Source organism: Rhinatrema bivittatum, chromosome 1, assembly GCF_901001135.1.
Source record: "Rhinatrema bivittatum chromosome 1, aRhiBiv1.1, whole genome shotgun sequence".
NCBI classification, from domain to species: Eukaryota; Metazoa; Chordata; class Amphibia; order Gymnophiona; family Rhinatrematidae; genus Rhinatrema; species Rhinatrema bivittatum.
Window position 1 is genome coordinate 502984606 of NC_042615.1, and position 16976 is coordinate 503001581.

The 16976-nt window shown below is 50.7% G+C and overlaps 1 protein-coding gene across 1 annotated transcript in view; it reads left to right on the forward strand.

The window, feature by feature from the left end:
- LOC115095931 (rab GDP dissociation inhibitor alpha) overlaps positions 1–16165 on the forward strand; it is a 63024-nt gene extending 46859 nt beyond the window's left edge. Inside the window, exon 11 of the mRNA XM_029610286.1 lies at positions 14122–16165. Coding sequence (XP_029466146.1) covers positions 14122–14274 — 153 coding nt within the window. The 3' untranslated portion in view covers positions 14275–16165. The remainder of the gene's footprint in view (positions 1–14121) is intronic.
- Positions 16166–16976: the final 811 nt, after the last annotated feature.

The window sequence follows — 16976 nt, forward strand, 5'->3', positions numbered from 1 at the left end:
GGTTCGTTCGCAAGCAGCTTCATGGGCCGAGTGCCAGTTGGTATCGCCTCGAGATTTGCAGAGCTGCTACTTGGAAGACGCTACATACTTTTGCTAGCCACTACCGCTTGGACGTTCAGGCGCCTGGAGACTTTGGCAGTGGCGTATTGTGCACGGGCCTTACGAGGTCCCACCCAGTTTAAGGAAGCTCTGGTACATCCCATGGTTTGGACTGATCCGGGTACGTACAGGGAAAAGATAATTAGTTCTTACATGATCATTTTCGTTCCTGTAGTACCACGGATCAGTCCAAACGCCCGCCCAAAGACTGGGAATGGGTAACGGGGTGATCTATATAGTCCACGCGCGCAAGTTTCATTTGTATTATTGCAGCATACTAAGAAAGAAAGCTACAATTTTCATGTTTATGCGTTCATGTTTATAGTTCTGTTCTTGCTTGATTCATTGCTAGTCCTATTCTGCTTTGATATTCGATATACTGAAGGGATGCAGGAGGCACACTGGCTTAACTGAGGGTGCCTTTGACGTTTATCTCTGACTCCACCTGCTGGAAGGGAGGCATAACCCATGGTTTTGACTGATGAGTGGTATTACAGGAACGAAAATTATCAGGTAAGAACTAATTTTCTTATGGATGGGATTGGGGGGTTGAGGATGAAGTTGGACTTCAAAATCAGTTTAAGGTTCTGAAGGGGAAGGGGGAACGATCATTTGCCTCCTTTCACTGGTTGCAGGCACCAGAAAGCTCAGCTTTGACCCAGAAAAGCCCCTGACTGCAGGGATTTGCTGCTGACAGAACGCCCCTCCCCTTTGGTTCAAATCGACTTTCAAAAAGGGAGACTGAGGAACAGGAACAGTTTCTGTGCGTGGTCCAAGTACGTTTCACAGCTGATTGCACAAACCTGCTGCAAGGGAAGGTGCTGCCTCCTGGCAGTGGAAAATGCTACCAATGTGTCTGTGGCAAGGGGTAAAAATGCCCATATGGAGACATGTGCTTTTCAATATATTTATAAATGATCTGGAAAGGAATACGATGAGTGAGGTAATCAAATTTGCAGATGATACGAAATTATTCAGAGTAGTTAAATCACAAGCAGATAGTGATAAATTGCAGGAGGACCTTGCGAGACTGGAAGATTGGGCATCCAAATGGCAAATGAAATTTAATGTGGATAAGTGCAAGGTGATGCATATTGGGAAAAATAACCCTTGCTGTAGTTACACAATGTTAGGTTCCATATTAGGAGCTACCACCCAGGAAAGAGATCTAGAAATCATAGTGGATAATACATTGACATTGTCGGCTAAGTGTGCTGCAGCAATCAATAAAGCAAACAATGTAAGGAATTTATTAGGAAGGGAATGAAAAATGTCATAATGCCTCTGTATCACTCCATGGTGAGACCGCACCTTGATTCCCTGTATGTACCCATATCAGTCCAGTCTCCTGAGTTTATTCATCCGTGCCAGCAGATGGAGACAGAGAAAGTAAAACTGACACTGCTTAATATACACTGGTGCCACCTGCAGTTCCTAAGTATTTCTCTGTCTCCAGCAGAGATTGATTTATTTATTTATTTCAAATTTTTATATACCGGCATTCGAGACAGCAGTCACATCATGCTGGTTCACATAAAGCAGGGGTGCATAGAAAACATAACTATAACAAAGGTGCTGAAAAGGCAGTTACATATAACAGGGTGATAAGAACTTGGATGAGAAGGAAGAGAAAGGATAGGTTATTAAATTACATATGTAAAACAATAGAATGGATAACCAAGGTGTAGTTGGAGATTAGTAGACTATGTTGGCGTCCGGGAAGGCTTGTAAGAATATCCAGGTCTTTAGTCTTTTTTTAAAGGTTGAGATGCAAGGTTCTGTTCTGAGATTTGAGGGGATGGAGTTCCATAACGGAGGGATGGCTGTAGAGAAAGCCCGGTCTCTTAGTGTGCAGTGTCTGATAGATTTGGACGGTGGTACCTGTAGCGATCCCTTGTATGCATCTCTTGTCGGTCTTGATGAGTTGTGTAGTCGGAGGGGGATCTGTAGGTCGATGGGAGCCAGTTGGTGGGTGATTTTGTATGTGGTGAGAATGGCCTTGTATATTATTCTAAAGTGTATAGGTAGCCAATGGAGGCTCTTTAGTATGGGGGTTATGTGGTCCCTTCTCCTGGTATTTGTCAGAATTCGTGCAGCTGCATTTTGCACCATCTGGAGCGGTTTAGTGTATGAAGCGGGAAGGCCGAGTAGGATGGTGTTACAATAGTCTAATTTTGAAAAAATAATTGCTTGTAGAATGGTTCTAAAATCTTGGGCATGGAAAAGAGGTCTAATTCTTTTCAGCACTTGTAGTTTGTAGAAACAGTCTTTGGTAGTTTTGTTAATAGTGGCTTTGAAATTCAGGCGATGGTGGCTGATGCATAAACCTGCAGTTTTCCAGTATTTTTGGACTCCGTTTTTGTTGCCCTGAGCCTTCCTTCTAGGGGTCGAGGCAGATGGGCTGGGGGTTGGCAACCCTTTTGTACACCCGATCCAGGGATAGCTGTGGGGTATACATCAGGTGGTTCAGATCCCTTCCCTTCACTAGGTGACTGGATTTTTTGCCTGCCTTTCTTCACTTTCCTCTCCTTTTGCTTAACTTTCTGAATTGAGCTGGATAGCTCTTTTCAGTGTTAAGGGCTGGAAACGAGAGTGAGGCTGTGTTAAAATTTGTTTTTTGGTTGTTTTTTTTTTAAGAAAAGATGGTCTAAGGAGAAGCAGGTAGGAGCAGCGAAGGACGGCTCCACACACTCTGCAATTTTGGGGTTCTTTTCTTCAGATACACTCAGTTTTTGTTTTCTCTGAGATTTTTGTATTTTTGCTCCGGTGGTGAGGGGGATGGCCGCTGTGCGGGTGGAGCGGCTCCCGCGTGGCTGAATCGCCGTGGTTTGTGTTCGGCCTGCTTTTCGGGCAGGGAGGGACCCTCAGAGTTCCCAGTACCTGCCAAAAATAGGAAACCGCGCCTGCTCCTACGGCTACAGCTCTGAGTGGTTCAGTCCGCATGCAGCTTCCCGTTGCTGTAACCGCGAGAACAGTGGCCATTTTGGATCCCCCAGCGGTAGGGCCCGCACTTTCGGGGATAGATGAGGATTTCTCCCCTGTACTTTCCCCGGTCCACCCGGGTCCTATTGGGGATAGGGGGACTCTGAGGGCTGCCTGGGACAAGATCCCCTACCTACGGGTGCGGGCAGATTGCAGCCACCGCCAGAATTTGTTCTTATGCACAAAGCCTTTTTGGCGCAACAGGAGGGCTTTGGGCCCCACTGGGGGGTGGGGGGGGGGGGTGAACAACAAAACCCTCCCCCTTTACTTCCGGAGTCCAGATCAGGTCTGATTGTGCAGTTGCAGACCACTTCGGCTGCCAGGGTTCTGCATTTGCCTGGTACGGCTCCACAGGAGGATGCCTGTGACTCGGGGGCTATGCTTGCAGCGGATACGATCCAAGGTGATGATGTTGATCCCAGGCCTGTGGCCGAGGGGGATGACCCTAAGATCCTCCGGTTGTTCCGTAGGGAGGAACTGGCACCTCTCAATTTCCAAGTTCTGGAGGAGCTGGTGCTCCAGCCTCCGCTTGACTACTCTTACAAGGAAGGGGTGGATCCGGTCTTGGAGGGCATGAGGAACCCTCCTTCTGGGTTTCCTTATCATGAGTCCATCAAAAAAATGGTGGACCAGGAATGGAGTAACACAGATGCTGGATTGAGAGTTGGCAGGGCAATGGCCAAGCTTTATACCTTACAACACAATTATAGGAAAACTAGTGTCCAAACGAAAATCGCACAAAAACTAGTGTGATAATTATTCAATTATTGTTACGATTCTATGGGGGCTGCAGTTTCCGCAAGGTGTCTCTTATGGTCCCGTAACTGGTCGGCGGACGTTTTGACTAAGTCCCAGCTCACTTCTCTGCCTTTCAAAGGCAGACTCTTGTTTGGTGAGGACCTGGATCAATTGGTGAAGCAATTAGGTGACAATAAGGTGCATAGATTGCCTGAGGATAAACCTAAGGGCAGACAGAATTTTCCAACGCGTCCATGTTTTCGGGAAAGTAGGAGAACTCGTCAACCGGGGGGGGGGGGGGGCGTTAACGGCGCAGAAGGTTTTTCGTCTCGCAGTCAGTCCTGGGGGCAGTCCTTTCGTGGAGGACATCGGCCCTTCAGAACCTTCATTAGTGGAGGATCCTCTGGATCCAAGCTGGCACGATGAGGTGAGGCCGGCCCACTCCATCGTTCCTTTTATAGGGGGTTGGCTGACTCGTTTTTACAAGGAGTGGCCCAAAGTCACCCAGGATGGTAGGTCCTCGGTGTAATAAGGGACGTTACGCATTAGAATTTGTTTGTCCCGTCCATGACCTGTTCCTGATCTCCCCCTGCAGCTCACTGAGGAAGCACCAGGCGGTGCAGGAGACTTTGGACAGGTTGCAGCACTTAGGGGCTGTGGTCCCGATGCCTCCGGACAAACTCCGAACATGTCTGTATTCCATTTACTTCGTCGTCCCGAAGAAGGAGGAATCCTTTCACTCCATTCTCAATGTGAAACGCATGAATGCGGTGTTGAAGATTCCCCGATTTTGCATGGAAATGCTGTGGTCGGTGATAGCAGCCGTATGTTCCTAGGAGTTCCTGGCGTCTCTGGATTTGACGGAAGCATATCTGCACATTCCAATTCGGTGAGATCATCAATGCTACCTGAGGTTCATGGTCTTAGGGCAGCACTTCTATTCGGACCGGCCACAGCACCCCATACCTTCACCAAAGTCATGGTGGTCATAGCGGCGACTTTGCGGCGCCAGGGATTCCTCGTTCATCCCTATCTCGACGATTTGACTCATACGGGCGATGTCTGAGAATAGTTGTCACTCAGACGGTACTTTGAACTCTGCGGTCCCTAGGCTGGGTGATGAATTTGGCCAAGAGCCAAATTCACCACCCAATTTACTCCAGATTTTGGGACAGGGTTATCTGGGGTCGCGTTTTTACACGAACCAAGCCAAGGACTTTCTGATGGAGGAGAGAGTGCGCAAGTTACAAGCTCAGGTTTTGCGCTTGTCACAGTTGCTTGGGACTTTTCACAGGTCCTCAGCTCGATGACTTCCACATTGGATCTGGTGCCATGGGCCTTTGCTCATATGCACCCGCTTCAGAGAGCTCTCCTGGCTCAATGGAGTCCATTGTCAGAGGAGTTTCACCAACCTGTCCCTCTACCTCCTCCTTCCAGGGATACTATGTCTTGGTGGCTACAGACACCCAACCTGATGCTGGGGGTCACATTAGAGGTCCTGGATTGGGTGATCCTCACTACAGATGCCAGTCTCTCTGGATGGGGAGCAGTATGCCAGAGACAAGCGGCCCAGGGCACCTGGTCGGCACAGGAGGCTTCTTAGTCTATCAATCGCTTGGAGGCCAGGACAGTGCAGTTAGCATTTCTTGCTTTTTGGCCTTTGGTTCAAGAATGCTCGGTATGAGTTCTTTCGGACCATGCGATGGCTGTAGCTTACATCAACAGGCAGGGGGCACCAAGAGCCATTCAGGAGCTGATCCTTTGGGCGGAACATCACCTGTTTCAGATAGCTGAATCTCATATCGCAAGAATCGAAAATGTACAAGCAGATTTTCTCAGTCAGTCTTCTTGATCCGGGAGAATGGGAGTTCCCTGTACGTACCTGGATCAGTCCAGACAGTGGGTTATGTCCCCAATCCAGCAGATGGAGTCAGCACAAGCTTTGAGGGGGCGTATCCATATATACCACTACCCCCTCTGCAGGAGTTCAGTATCTTCTGACTCCAGCAGATGCGAGTAGGGGAATCAGGCTTCCCCTCCTTTTCCTTCACTTTCTTGCTTGATTATGGCTTGTTGTTGTCTTTTTCTGTGGATCAAGTTTGTATCAAGTTTGTATTAAGTTTAAAAAAAAAAAAAAAAGGCAGAGTTCTTTCAACTTCTGGGGAGTGGCTTATCTTCCTTGTCTCTTCTCTGCAGCCTTGCTGTTTATTTCTCGTTGCAGCCAGGGGTAAGTTTGTTTTTCCTTTGTAGTTTTTTCCTTTACAGCTCAGCCCCCGGTGCCCGCGAAAGCCGGTGGAGCCGGCCTCTTCGCTCTTTACTCCCTCACCCGCGGCCATTTTACAGCTCCTCATGGGCTGCTGAGCCATTTAGGGAAAGATGTCTGGGGCGAGTCGTGTGGCCAGGAAGGCCCCCCCGCGGCACCCTCCTCTATTTTCAGACAGCGGGCAGAGCGGGCCGACCGGGCCCCCCCGCAGCGGCGCCTTTGTGCGCATGGCCCCCCCCCGTGGCTTTTTCTTTTCTCCTGCAGCGATCCCGATGCCGCGGCCGTCCCGCTGTGCGGCCTGCGGAGACCCGGGGTCCCGGATTTCCCGGGAGGGCATCTGTGCACGATGCCTTCCCGGGGGGGAAGGTACCTCACAGTCCCTGACTGATTTCTCTTTTTTGCCCGGGCGGTGCGGGCCGGCCACTCCGCCATTTTTGGCGGGAACGGTGGCCATTTTACATTCTGAGCGCCCTGAGGCGCAGGCCACGAGGGGGAACGGATCCCTGGAGGCCACGAGGGAGAACGGATCCCTGGAGGACTCTACCAGCGGGGGTGTTCCCCCGATTTTGGTGCAGGAACCAAGCACCCAGAGCCAGGGAGCAGGAACCACGCCGCCCCCGAAGCGCACCCGAGCAGGCCGGGGTTCTCTCCGGAGTTTATCCTGCTCATGCATACCGCTTATCTGCAGGGGCTGGAAGCACCTGTGGGACCCCCCCCTCCTAAGATCCCTCGGATGTCGCCCTCGACGCCGGCCCCCCCCGACCCTCCGGGAGTGGGGGCCTCCCGCCTTCCTACCTGGGTCCGATCCACGCCCGCGGCAGTGGGGGCGGTCCCGGACGGGGGACAAGGGGACGGCACACAGGAGGGGGATGATCCGCGTACCCTACGCCTCTTCCAGAGGGAAGAGCTGGACGACCTCATCCCGCAGATCATCCAAGAATTAGATTTGGATCCGCCACCAGACCCGCCTGCCCCAGTAGCTCCCGCTGTCATCACTTCTTCAAGGAAGGGAGATCCTGTCCTGGCGGCACTCCGGCCGAGGGCTCGGGCTTTTCCCATTCATGACTCGTTTTTACAACTTCTCACCAGGGAATGGGACACCCCGGAGGCCTCCCTGAAGAGCAGCCGGGCTATGGAAAAGCTGTACCCGCTCCCCGAAGATTTTCTGGACCTCATCAAGGTCCCAAAGGTGGACTCCGCAGTGTCGGCGGTCACGAAGATGACGACTATCCCAGTGACGGGAGGTGCGGCGTTGCGGGACACACAGGATCGTAAGTTGGAAGTTTTCCTTAAGCGGGTTTTCGAGGTCTCCGCTCTGGGTATGCGGGCGGTGATGTGCAGTTCGCTTGCGCAGCGGGCTAGTCTCCTTTGGGTGCAACAACTCCTCACGTCTCAGAACCTGCCGTCCGATGAGGCTGCCCAGGCAGATCGGCTAGAAGCCGCAGTGGCGTATGGGGCGGACGCCTCGTACGACCTTTTTCGGGTCCTCACAAGATCCATGGTTTCGGTAGTGGCAGCACGACGACTACTGTGGCTACGCAATTGGGCGTCTGATACGTCCTCTAAGTCCAGTCTGGGCTCTCTTCCCTTCAGGGGCAAGTTCCTCTTCGGGGAGGATTTGGACCAGATCATCAAGTCCCTGGGGGAGAACGCTGTTCATCGGCTGCCGGAGGATAGGTTTCGACCATCCAGAGCGTTTTCTTCTTCTCGGACCAGAGCCAGAGCGCAACGGCGCTACAGGGGCTACAGACAGACGGGCTCCCGGCCATCCGCCCCCAGGTCTCAGCCCTGGTTGCGCGCCTTCCGCAGGCATCGGCCCGCACGCACTACTCCCGGAACCGGGAACCCCTATACCAAGTCTTCACAATGATGCCAGTCTCGCCCACTCCCCTGTCCCCAGGATTGGGGACCGACTAACGTATTTCTAAGCGGAGTGGGCACGGATCACCTCGGACCAGTGGGTCCTGGATACCATAAAACATGGCTACGCATTGGAATTTGTCCGCCCCCCGCAGGGAAGGTTCATCTTTTCCCCCTGTGGCTCGGACCTCAAGAGAGGAGCGGTGCAGCTGACTCTGGACAGACTCCGGGAGATAGGCGCTACTGCGCCCGTGCCCTTCGGAGAGGTGGGCTCGGGCCACTATTCCATCTATTTCGTCGTACCAAAGAAGGACGGTTCCTTCCGGCCTATCCTAGTCCTCAAGGAAGTCAACAAATCCCTTCGAGTCGTTCGGTTCCGCATGGAAACGCTCCGGTCAGTGATTGCGGCGGTGCATCGGGGGGAGTTCCTCGCCTCCCTGGACTTAACGGAGGCCTACCTGCACATTCCCATCCGCCCGGACCACCACAGTTTGTTTCGTTTCAAAATTCTGGACCAGCATTTTCAGTTCACGGCTCTCGCGTTTGGATTGGCGCCGGCGCTGCACACCTTCACCAAGATCATGGTAGTTGTGGCGGCAGCTCTCCGGAAGGAGGGCATCCTGGTTCATCCTTATCTGGACGATTGGCTCCTCCGGGCGAAGTCATTCGATCATGGACGCTCAGCGGTGACTCGAGTAGTACGGTTTCTACATTCCCTGGGATGGGTAGTGAACTTCTCCAAGAGCTCCCTCATGCCCTCGCAACGCTTGGGTTTTTTTGGGGGCAACTTTCGACACCCTACTGGGCAAAGTTTTTCTGCGCCAGGACAAAGCTCAATCCTTGCGGGATCACACACGACGGTTCTCTGCGTTACCAGAGCCCACCTCCTGGGACTACCTGCAACTCCTGGGAGTGATGGGGTCCACCATCGACCTTGTACCTTGGGCTTTCGCGCACCTCAGGACCTTACAGTGGGCGCTCTTCTCCCGTTGGAAACCAGTATTGCAGGACTATCAGATGATTCTCCCGCTCCCACAGAATGCCAGGGACAGTCTGGGCTGGTGGTTGGATCTGCCGAACCTGGCCCGTGGCGTGTCCCTCGATCTGCCAAATTGGGTGGTGGTGACCACCTATGCCAGTCTAGCAGGCTGGGGTGCAGTCTGCGATCGAAGCACCACGCAGGGGACGTGGTCCACGGTGGAGGCGAAGTGGTCAATCAACCGTCTGGAAACCAGAGCGGTCCGGCTAGCTCTGCGACATTTCCTCCCGCTTCTTCGGAACCGAGAAGTCAGAATCCTATCGGACAACGCTACCACCGTGGTCTACATTAACTGACAAGGAGGCACGCGCAGCCCGCAGGTCGCGCTCGAGGCGGCACTGCTGATGCAATGGGCGGAGCGTCATCTCGTCCGGCTAGCGGCCTCGCACGTCGCCGGTGTGGACAACGTCCAGGCGGACTTCCTCAGTCGTCAACTGCTGGACCCGGACAGTGGTCTCTCTCCGACAAAGCAATGCAACTTCTCGTCCATCGGTGGGGGGCCCCCCACTTGGATCTGATGGCGTCCGCTCTCAACGCCAAGGCTCCACGCTTCTTCAGTCGCCGGAGAGAGCGCGGAGGGAGTGGATGCCCTGGTCCTCCCGTGGCCGCCATATCTTTCTTTTCCACCATGGCCCCTGGTGGGCAGGATGCTCCGCAGAATAGAAAGCCATCAGGGGACCGTGGTTTTCGTCACCCCAGAATGGCCCAGGCGACCCTGGTTTGCGGACCTGCTACAGCTGGTGATCGACAGGCCAATCAGGCTGGGGCACCTCCCCCAGCTCCTACATCAGGGCCCGGTATTTTTCGAGCAGGCAGAATTCTTCTGTCTTGCAGCCTGGCTTTTGAGAGGCGCCGCCTCCGGCGTCGGGGCTACCCGGAGGTGGTAGTATCCACGCTATTGCGGGCACGAAAGACATCGGCCTATGTTCGAGTCTGGAAGGTGTTCGAGCTGTGGTGTACCAGCCAGGCCACGAGACCCGCTAAGGCTTCTGTACCTCAGATCCTTCAGTTTCTACAGGCGGGGGTGGAAAAAGGGCTCACCTATAATTCACTACGGGTTCAGGTGGCCGCCCTTGGTTCGCTGTTGAGCGATGGGGGCTCTCTTCTACAGCATCCTGACATTGCTCGTTTTCCCAAGGGTGGCAAGCATATGCGTCCTCCGTTACGGGACCCTTGTCCCTCCTGGAGTCTTAACCTTGTGCTTCGCTCCCTGTCGGGACCACCGTTCGAGCCGCTGCGCAGCGCAACGATAAAGGATCTCACTCTCAAGACTGTATTTCTTGTGACCATCTGTTCCGCTCGACGCATCTCGGAGATGCAGGCTCTGTCGTGTAGAGAGCCCTATCTCCGTTTCTCTGACTCTGGAGTTTCGCTTCGCACCGTTCCCTCCTTCCTTCCGAAGGTGGTTTCTGCATTCCATGTGAACCAGACGGTGGAGTTGCTGTCCTTCTCTTCCTCAGAGCCGAAGTCTCTCCGTCTCTTGAATGTCAAGCGCACTCTGCGCCTCTATCTGGAGGCTACAAATGAGTTCTGGACCTCTGACCATCTCTTCGTACTCTGGGCTGGTCCTAAGAAGGGGTCTCAGGCCTCGAAGACTACCATTGCCAGATGGCTGAAGGCCGGCATTGCTGCTTCTTACATTGGGGCGGGTCGGACTCCCCCACCCGGAATCGTAGCGCATTCTACACGTTCTCAGGCGGCTTCCTGGGCGGAGGTTCGCTCGGTATCCTCGCAGGAAATTTGTAGGGCAGCCACCTGGAAATCGTTACACACGTTCTCGAGGCACTATCGTCTGCACCTCGCCTCTTCGGTCTCTGGACACTTTGGCGAGCAGGTTCTCCGAGCAGGCCTCGCAGGACCCCACCCGATTTAGGGAAGCTTGGGTACATCCCACTGTCTGGACTGATCCAGGTTCGTACAGGGAAAAGAAAATTATTATTTACCTGCTAATTTTCGTTCCTGTAGTACCATGGATCAGTCCAGACGCCCACCGCGTTTGGGTTCTTGATCCTGCTCAGCTCTGCGCTGCTTCTTGCTCGCAGTGTTCTGTGTCTTCACAGTTGTTTCTTTTCGCTGTTTTTCACAGCTCCCTACAAGTTGGTAGGATGTTTGCAGTTACTTGTTGCGGTTACAGTTGTTTTCATTATCTGTTTCCACAAACTTGATCCTTCGGGGGTTTCTACTCGGGCTTTGATATACTCGATACTGAACTCCTGCAGAGGGGGTAGTAGTATATATGGATACGCCCCCTCAAAGCTTGTGCTGACTCCATCTGCTGGATTGGGGACATAACCCACTGTCTGGACTGATCCATGGTACTACAGGAACGAAAATTAGCAGGTAAATAATAATTTTCTTTTGTTGGACAGAGCGATGCAGCTCATTTGCGACAAATGGGGCCAATCTGATGGTGATGCGCCACAATGCGAAGGCTCCTTGTTTTTTCAGCAGACGAAGAGAGTCTGGGGCAGAGGGTGTAGACACTCTAGTGTTGCCTTGGACTTGGAATTATTCTGTACTTGCGGCGGATAGAGAGGCAGGGGGAAGTGGTGCTGGTGGCCCTGGAATGGCCTCGCTGGCCGTGGCTCACAGATCTGGTCAACCTGGCCATCGAGGGATTGTTGCGATTCAGTCATCTCTCTTGTCTTCTGTGGCAGGGCCCCATATTTTCTGACCAGGCAGATCACTTTTGTCTAGCAGCTTGGCTTTTGAGGACGACGTTTGAGGAGCAAGGGAACCCAGAAGCGGTGGTGATAACCCTTCTCCAAGCGAGACAGAAGTTCACTTCTTTATCATATGTCCGAGTCTGGAAGATTTTTTAGTCCTGGTGTATGACTAAGGAGGTTCAGGCATTGCGGTCTTTGCTGTCTCTCATCTTGTCATTCCTTCAGGAAGGGTTAGTCAAGGGCCTCGCTTTCAACTCTGAGTTCAGGTGGCGGCCTTGGCTTCCTTAAGAAGGAAGATGGTCAGTTGTCCTCTCACCCTGATGTGGTCAGATTTATTCAAGGAGTCAAGAATTTGCACCCTTTCGGGAGGTGAGTTTGTCTCTCTTGGAACCTTAATCTTGTTCTTCAAAGTTTGTGTGAGGCTCCTTTCAAACCTATCCGTGGAACGACCCTTAAGGATTTGACTTTGAAGGTCGTTTTCTTGGTAGCCATTTGCTCTGCGAGAAGAATTTCTGAATTGCAAGGTTTGTTGTCACAATCCATTCCTTTGGATCTCAGAAGCAGGAGTATCTTTGCAGATGGTGCAGTCCTTTCTTCCGAAGGTGGTATCCACTTTTCATGTCAGACAGTGGAGCTGCTGGCCTTTCTGGACTTGGTGCTTCTGAGACTAATGCACGGGAACATCGGATGTTGGATATCCATAGAGCTTTGCTGCAATATCTCAGTCACAAATGATTTTAGGAGGTCTTATCTCTTTATCTTGTGGAGTGATCCGAAGAAGGGTACCCAAGCTTGCAAGACTACCATTGCCAGGTGGCTTAAGGAAGCTATTGGGTCTGCATACATCCTCAAGGGTCGGCAAGTGCCGAAAAGTTTGAGGGCCCATTCTACTTGGCTTCAGGTGACCTCTTGGGCGGGGGCTCAGTTGGTTTCTCCACTGAAATTTGTAGAGCGGTGATTTGGAAGTTGCTGCATACCTTTGCAAGGCATCAGCTAGATGTGGGGGATCCAGAGGTCTGTTGTTTGGTGATAGTGTCTTGCGAGCGGGACTCAAGGTCCCACCCTAATTAGGCAGCTTCAGTACATCCCAGGAGTCTGGACTGATCTGGGTACGTACAGGGAAAGGAAAATTGGTTCTTACCTGCTTATTTTCGTTCCTGTAGTACCACGGATCAGTCCAGAACCCGCCCGACGTATGGAAGTGGAGGTCGTCCACTCAGCTGTTGTATTTTTGAAATAGAAGATTTTCCTACCAAGTTTTTATGCAAGGTTTTTTTTTGTTTGTTTTTTTACCAGTATTGTTGAACCTTTTTTTCCAGTTTTTTTTGAATGCACGTTTTTGGTTGGATTTAGCTTGGGAACAGATCAATACTGAGGAACTACAGCTGGCACCAGTGTAATTTAAGTAGTGTCAGTTTTACTTTCTCTGTCTCCAGCTGCTGGCATGGATGAATAAACCAAGGCGTCTGGACTGATCTGTGGTACTACAGAAACGAAAATTAGCAAGTAAGAACCAATTTTCCTATACTGTGTACAATTCTGGTTGCTGCATCTCAAACAAATATATAGTTATGATGGAGAAGGGAGACCAAAATGAAAGAGGATAGAACAGCTCCCCTATGAGGAGAGACTAAAGAGGTTAGGGCTGTTCAGCTTGAAGAAGACTGTTGAGGGGGGGATATGATAGAGGTCTTTAAAATCATGAGAGGTCTAGAATGGGTAAATATTAATCTGTTATTTACTGTTTTAGATAACTTCATGGACTGCCCCCTAGTCCTTCTATTATCAAGTAGCACATTTAAGACTAATCAGAGAAAATTCTTTCACTCAACCTACAATTAAACTCTGGAATTTGTTGCCAAGGGATATGGTTAGTGCAGTTAGTGTAGCTGGGTTAAGTTCTTGGAGGAGAAGTCAATTACCTGTTATTAATCAAGTTGACTTAGAAAATAGCCTCTGCTATTACTAGTATCAGTATCCATGGGATCTACTTAGTGTTTGGGTACTTGCCAAGTATTTGTAGCCTGGATTGGAAACAGGATACAGGGCATGATGGATCCTTGGTCTGACCCAGTATGGCAATTTCAAAAAAAAGAGAAAATGCCAAAGAGGTGGTGGTGGTGGCAGGGGAGTGTGGAAGGGGGCAGGTGGACTCTTGGAAACAATGTAGGACACCATAGGGAGGTAGCAGGCTGCGACTTTAGTAGGGTAAATAGGATCTCTTTTCTTGGGATTAGCTAGAGATGGTGCTGGACGGGAGCCTGTGAGGTTGTATCTGAAGAACAGGCCTGTGCATGGTCGGGAAGGTTCCTGTGCAGCGTTCTTGTGTTGGCCCCCACCATGCATCTGGCTTTCTCCTGGAAACTCGCACTTGTCCCGAGTAAGGTCAGAAATGTGATGGGGCAGGTGGCCGACCTTCTGATCTCTTGGGTTCTCTCTCTCTCTCTCTCCTGCCTCTGGCTGGGATTCTCCAGGTGTTCTGCTCCCGCTCGTATGATGCCACGACTCACTTTGAGACCACCTGCAACGACATCAAAGACATCTACAAACGGATGAGTGGCACAGACTTTGACTTTGAGAACATGAAGCGCAAACAGAAGGACGTCTTTGGGGAGGACGAGCAGTGAGGAGGAAGAGGGGGAGGGATGGAAGACTCCTCCCCCCCCCCCCCACCCCCTCTGCGATCTGGCCCTTGCTGCTTCTCATTAACTTTCATCTGCTGTTTAACAGTTACCTGAATTTTTTGGTTTTTGTTTTTGGGGTTTTTTTTCCATTTTGTCAATCCTAGGCCGAAGCTCCCTCTTTGGTTGTGTTTTTTGGAACGTCAGGCTGGGCAGCTCCTTTGCCTTCCCTACCCAACATGTCCTGTGTCCTACCCACAGCTAATCCTGGGCACAAACACTTTATTTGGTTTCTCTATCCCTCCATTCTCTCTGCTCTCCTTTTCTGCCTTTTTTTTTTTTTCCCCCCTTCCCTCCCTTTCTCATTGGCATTCTGTTTGGAGAAAGTGGAAGAAATGCTGTCCAGGTTTTCTCTTATCTGGAATGGATCCTGAGCCGGCGTTCCAGGCTTGGAATACAGTTTTGGAGCAGGGGGTTCTGTTTTATGGGAATGAGTCACAGGGCCGGAGTTCTAGAAGCAGAAAAAGGTTTTGTTTTTTTTTTTTTTTGTTTGTTTTTTAAGAACTGGAATTCCACAGAGTAGAATGTCCATCTGACGGGAGTATGGGATGGACAGAATTCTCTTTCTTGTGATCAATGTAACTCTTAAAAAGGCAGCAGCAAGTCATTATGATAATGAAAGCACAGATAAGTGAGCCAGCATCCTTCCTCCTCCTCCTCCTCCCCTTGCCCATCCTATATTTAATTTGGAGGAAATTGATCCAAAATGCCTCCTTCTCTGTCCCCCTACCCATCCCATCACTTCCCTTGATGCAGTGGGCAGAGTGACTCCTGCTTCCATCACAAATAATTATCAGCACGTTCCAGGTTTTGCCCAAGAACCTTATTCCCCTTAGCAAACGGAGGGCGGGCAGGCAGGCAGATGACAGTGGGGAAAACATTCTGTGCGTCCAGTATGAATGATTTTTATTCCCGCTCAAGCAGTTTCTTTATCACCTGTGTTTCGCAATACCTTGGTTGAAGCTTTGTACACCCCATGTGTGTGCTCCTCAATATTACAAAGCGAGAACAATTCTCTGCAGCTATTGCCAGGATAACCCCTCTCTGTCACCTCTTAACAATGCAAGAATTATTAAATGATGGCACTCCCCAGTCCTCTTGCAGATACCTTGGTTATGTTGGGTCGGGAAAGGGTATTTTGCTTTAAAATAACGAAAACTAAAAGGGTGGGGGGAGGGGAAAGGAAGGAACAGTGATGAGATTTAAAGATGCATCTTGAAGTAATTTATTTTAACTTATTAATTAAGGGCCAGCTCAGAAGTCAGGTGGGTTTCAGAGCTGGCAGAAGGACATTAGGAATTATGAAGGAAGAGCGGTTTTGTTCGGACAAAGAGGTCACGTTAAGGGACCAGGGATCCCTGTTTGGGCGCCGGTTCAGCCTGGGGGCAGCACGTGGGTTTTAAAATAATTTTTACTGTTTTTTTTGTTTGTTTCCATTGTAACCTGTAGGGACCAAACGGAGTGCCCTGTCCCTCCAGAGCAGAATTATCCCAAAGCCCCTTTAACTCTGTTTTCATTGTGGCATTGGCTTAAACTGGGTTCAGCTGTCTCGCGAACCCTTCACCCCTGTCATTGGAGCCTGCAGCTGTCTTGGTTCTAGTGCCCCTGTGTTTCCTTTTCTCTTTTGCTGTTAATTTTTGTTTGGCTGGGATTTTTTATTTTTTAATTTTTTTTAATTTCTTGGACCGTGTCTCGCCTTCTGCGTCGTTTCCGAAGAAACCAAACATAATAAAAACAAACAAAAAGGTACCATAACCGAAATGGATGTCTACCATTTAATGTATGTTTGATGGAAAATAAAATGCAAATTAAACATTGTGGGAGGAAAAAGAAACCAAACAGCTGCTTTGTGCCTTTTGTACATGCTTTGCACCATATTAAGCTGCAGATATTTTACAGGGTATGTTAGGTAGGGAAGGGGGCTCAACGTAAGGTTTCCCAGCTGGGATGCCAGCTCACCTAAGCATGGGCTGCTCCACTCCTGGTTTTGCTCCCTTGCATGCATGGAGATTAATTGTTTTGCATTTTTTTTTCCTTTTTTTAAAAAAGGAGCCTCCGATTTTTTCCCATCTCCATTGCTGCAAAGAAGAAAAACCAGGACTGTCTCAACCTGCCCTTAGCTAACGGGGCACCCTCCTCTCCACTCTTCAAGCGATGCAGAGAGAGAGAGAGGTAATGATAAAACACCCAGACCTCCAGAGCTGATTTTCTGTCAGAATCTTCCTCCGGGCTAGCCAGGGGGGAAAGTGCTTTGCAACATAGTAAAAAGGATGGCAGATAAAGCCCAAAACAGCCCCAGTAGCCATTCAGTTTAGGTAGCTGCACGTATCCAGCGCCTGCTCCCCCAACCAAATGTCCTTTGCGCTGCCATGTGGAATACCTGCATTTGATTCTCAGGCCAGCAATTCTGCCCCCCCCATGATCAGCGGGAAGAAAGCACTCGCAGTAGGGGTGTGCGCGTGGAAAAACTGTTCCATTTCCTAGCGTGTAGCAGATGGACTCAGGACCATTGGGTGTAGTTTACTCCTGATAGCAGTTGGAGACGGATCAGATTTCAATCTGACATCAGCCCTAGTACATATACCCCTGCAGGAAGTGCAGCTCCTCAGTATTTTCCGTCTCCATAGCAGTTCAGGACGCTTCTCTAA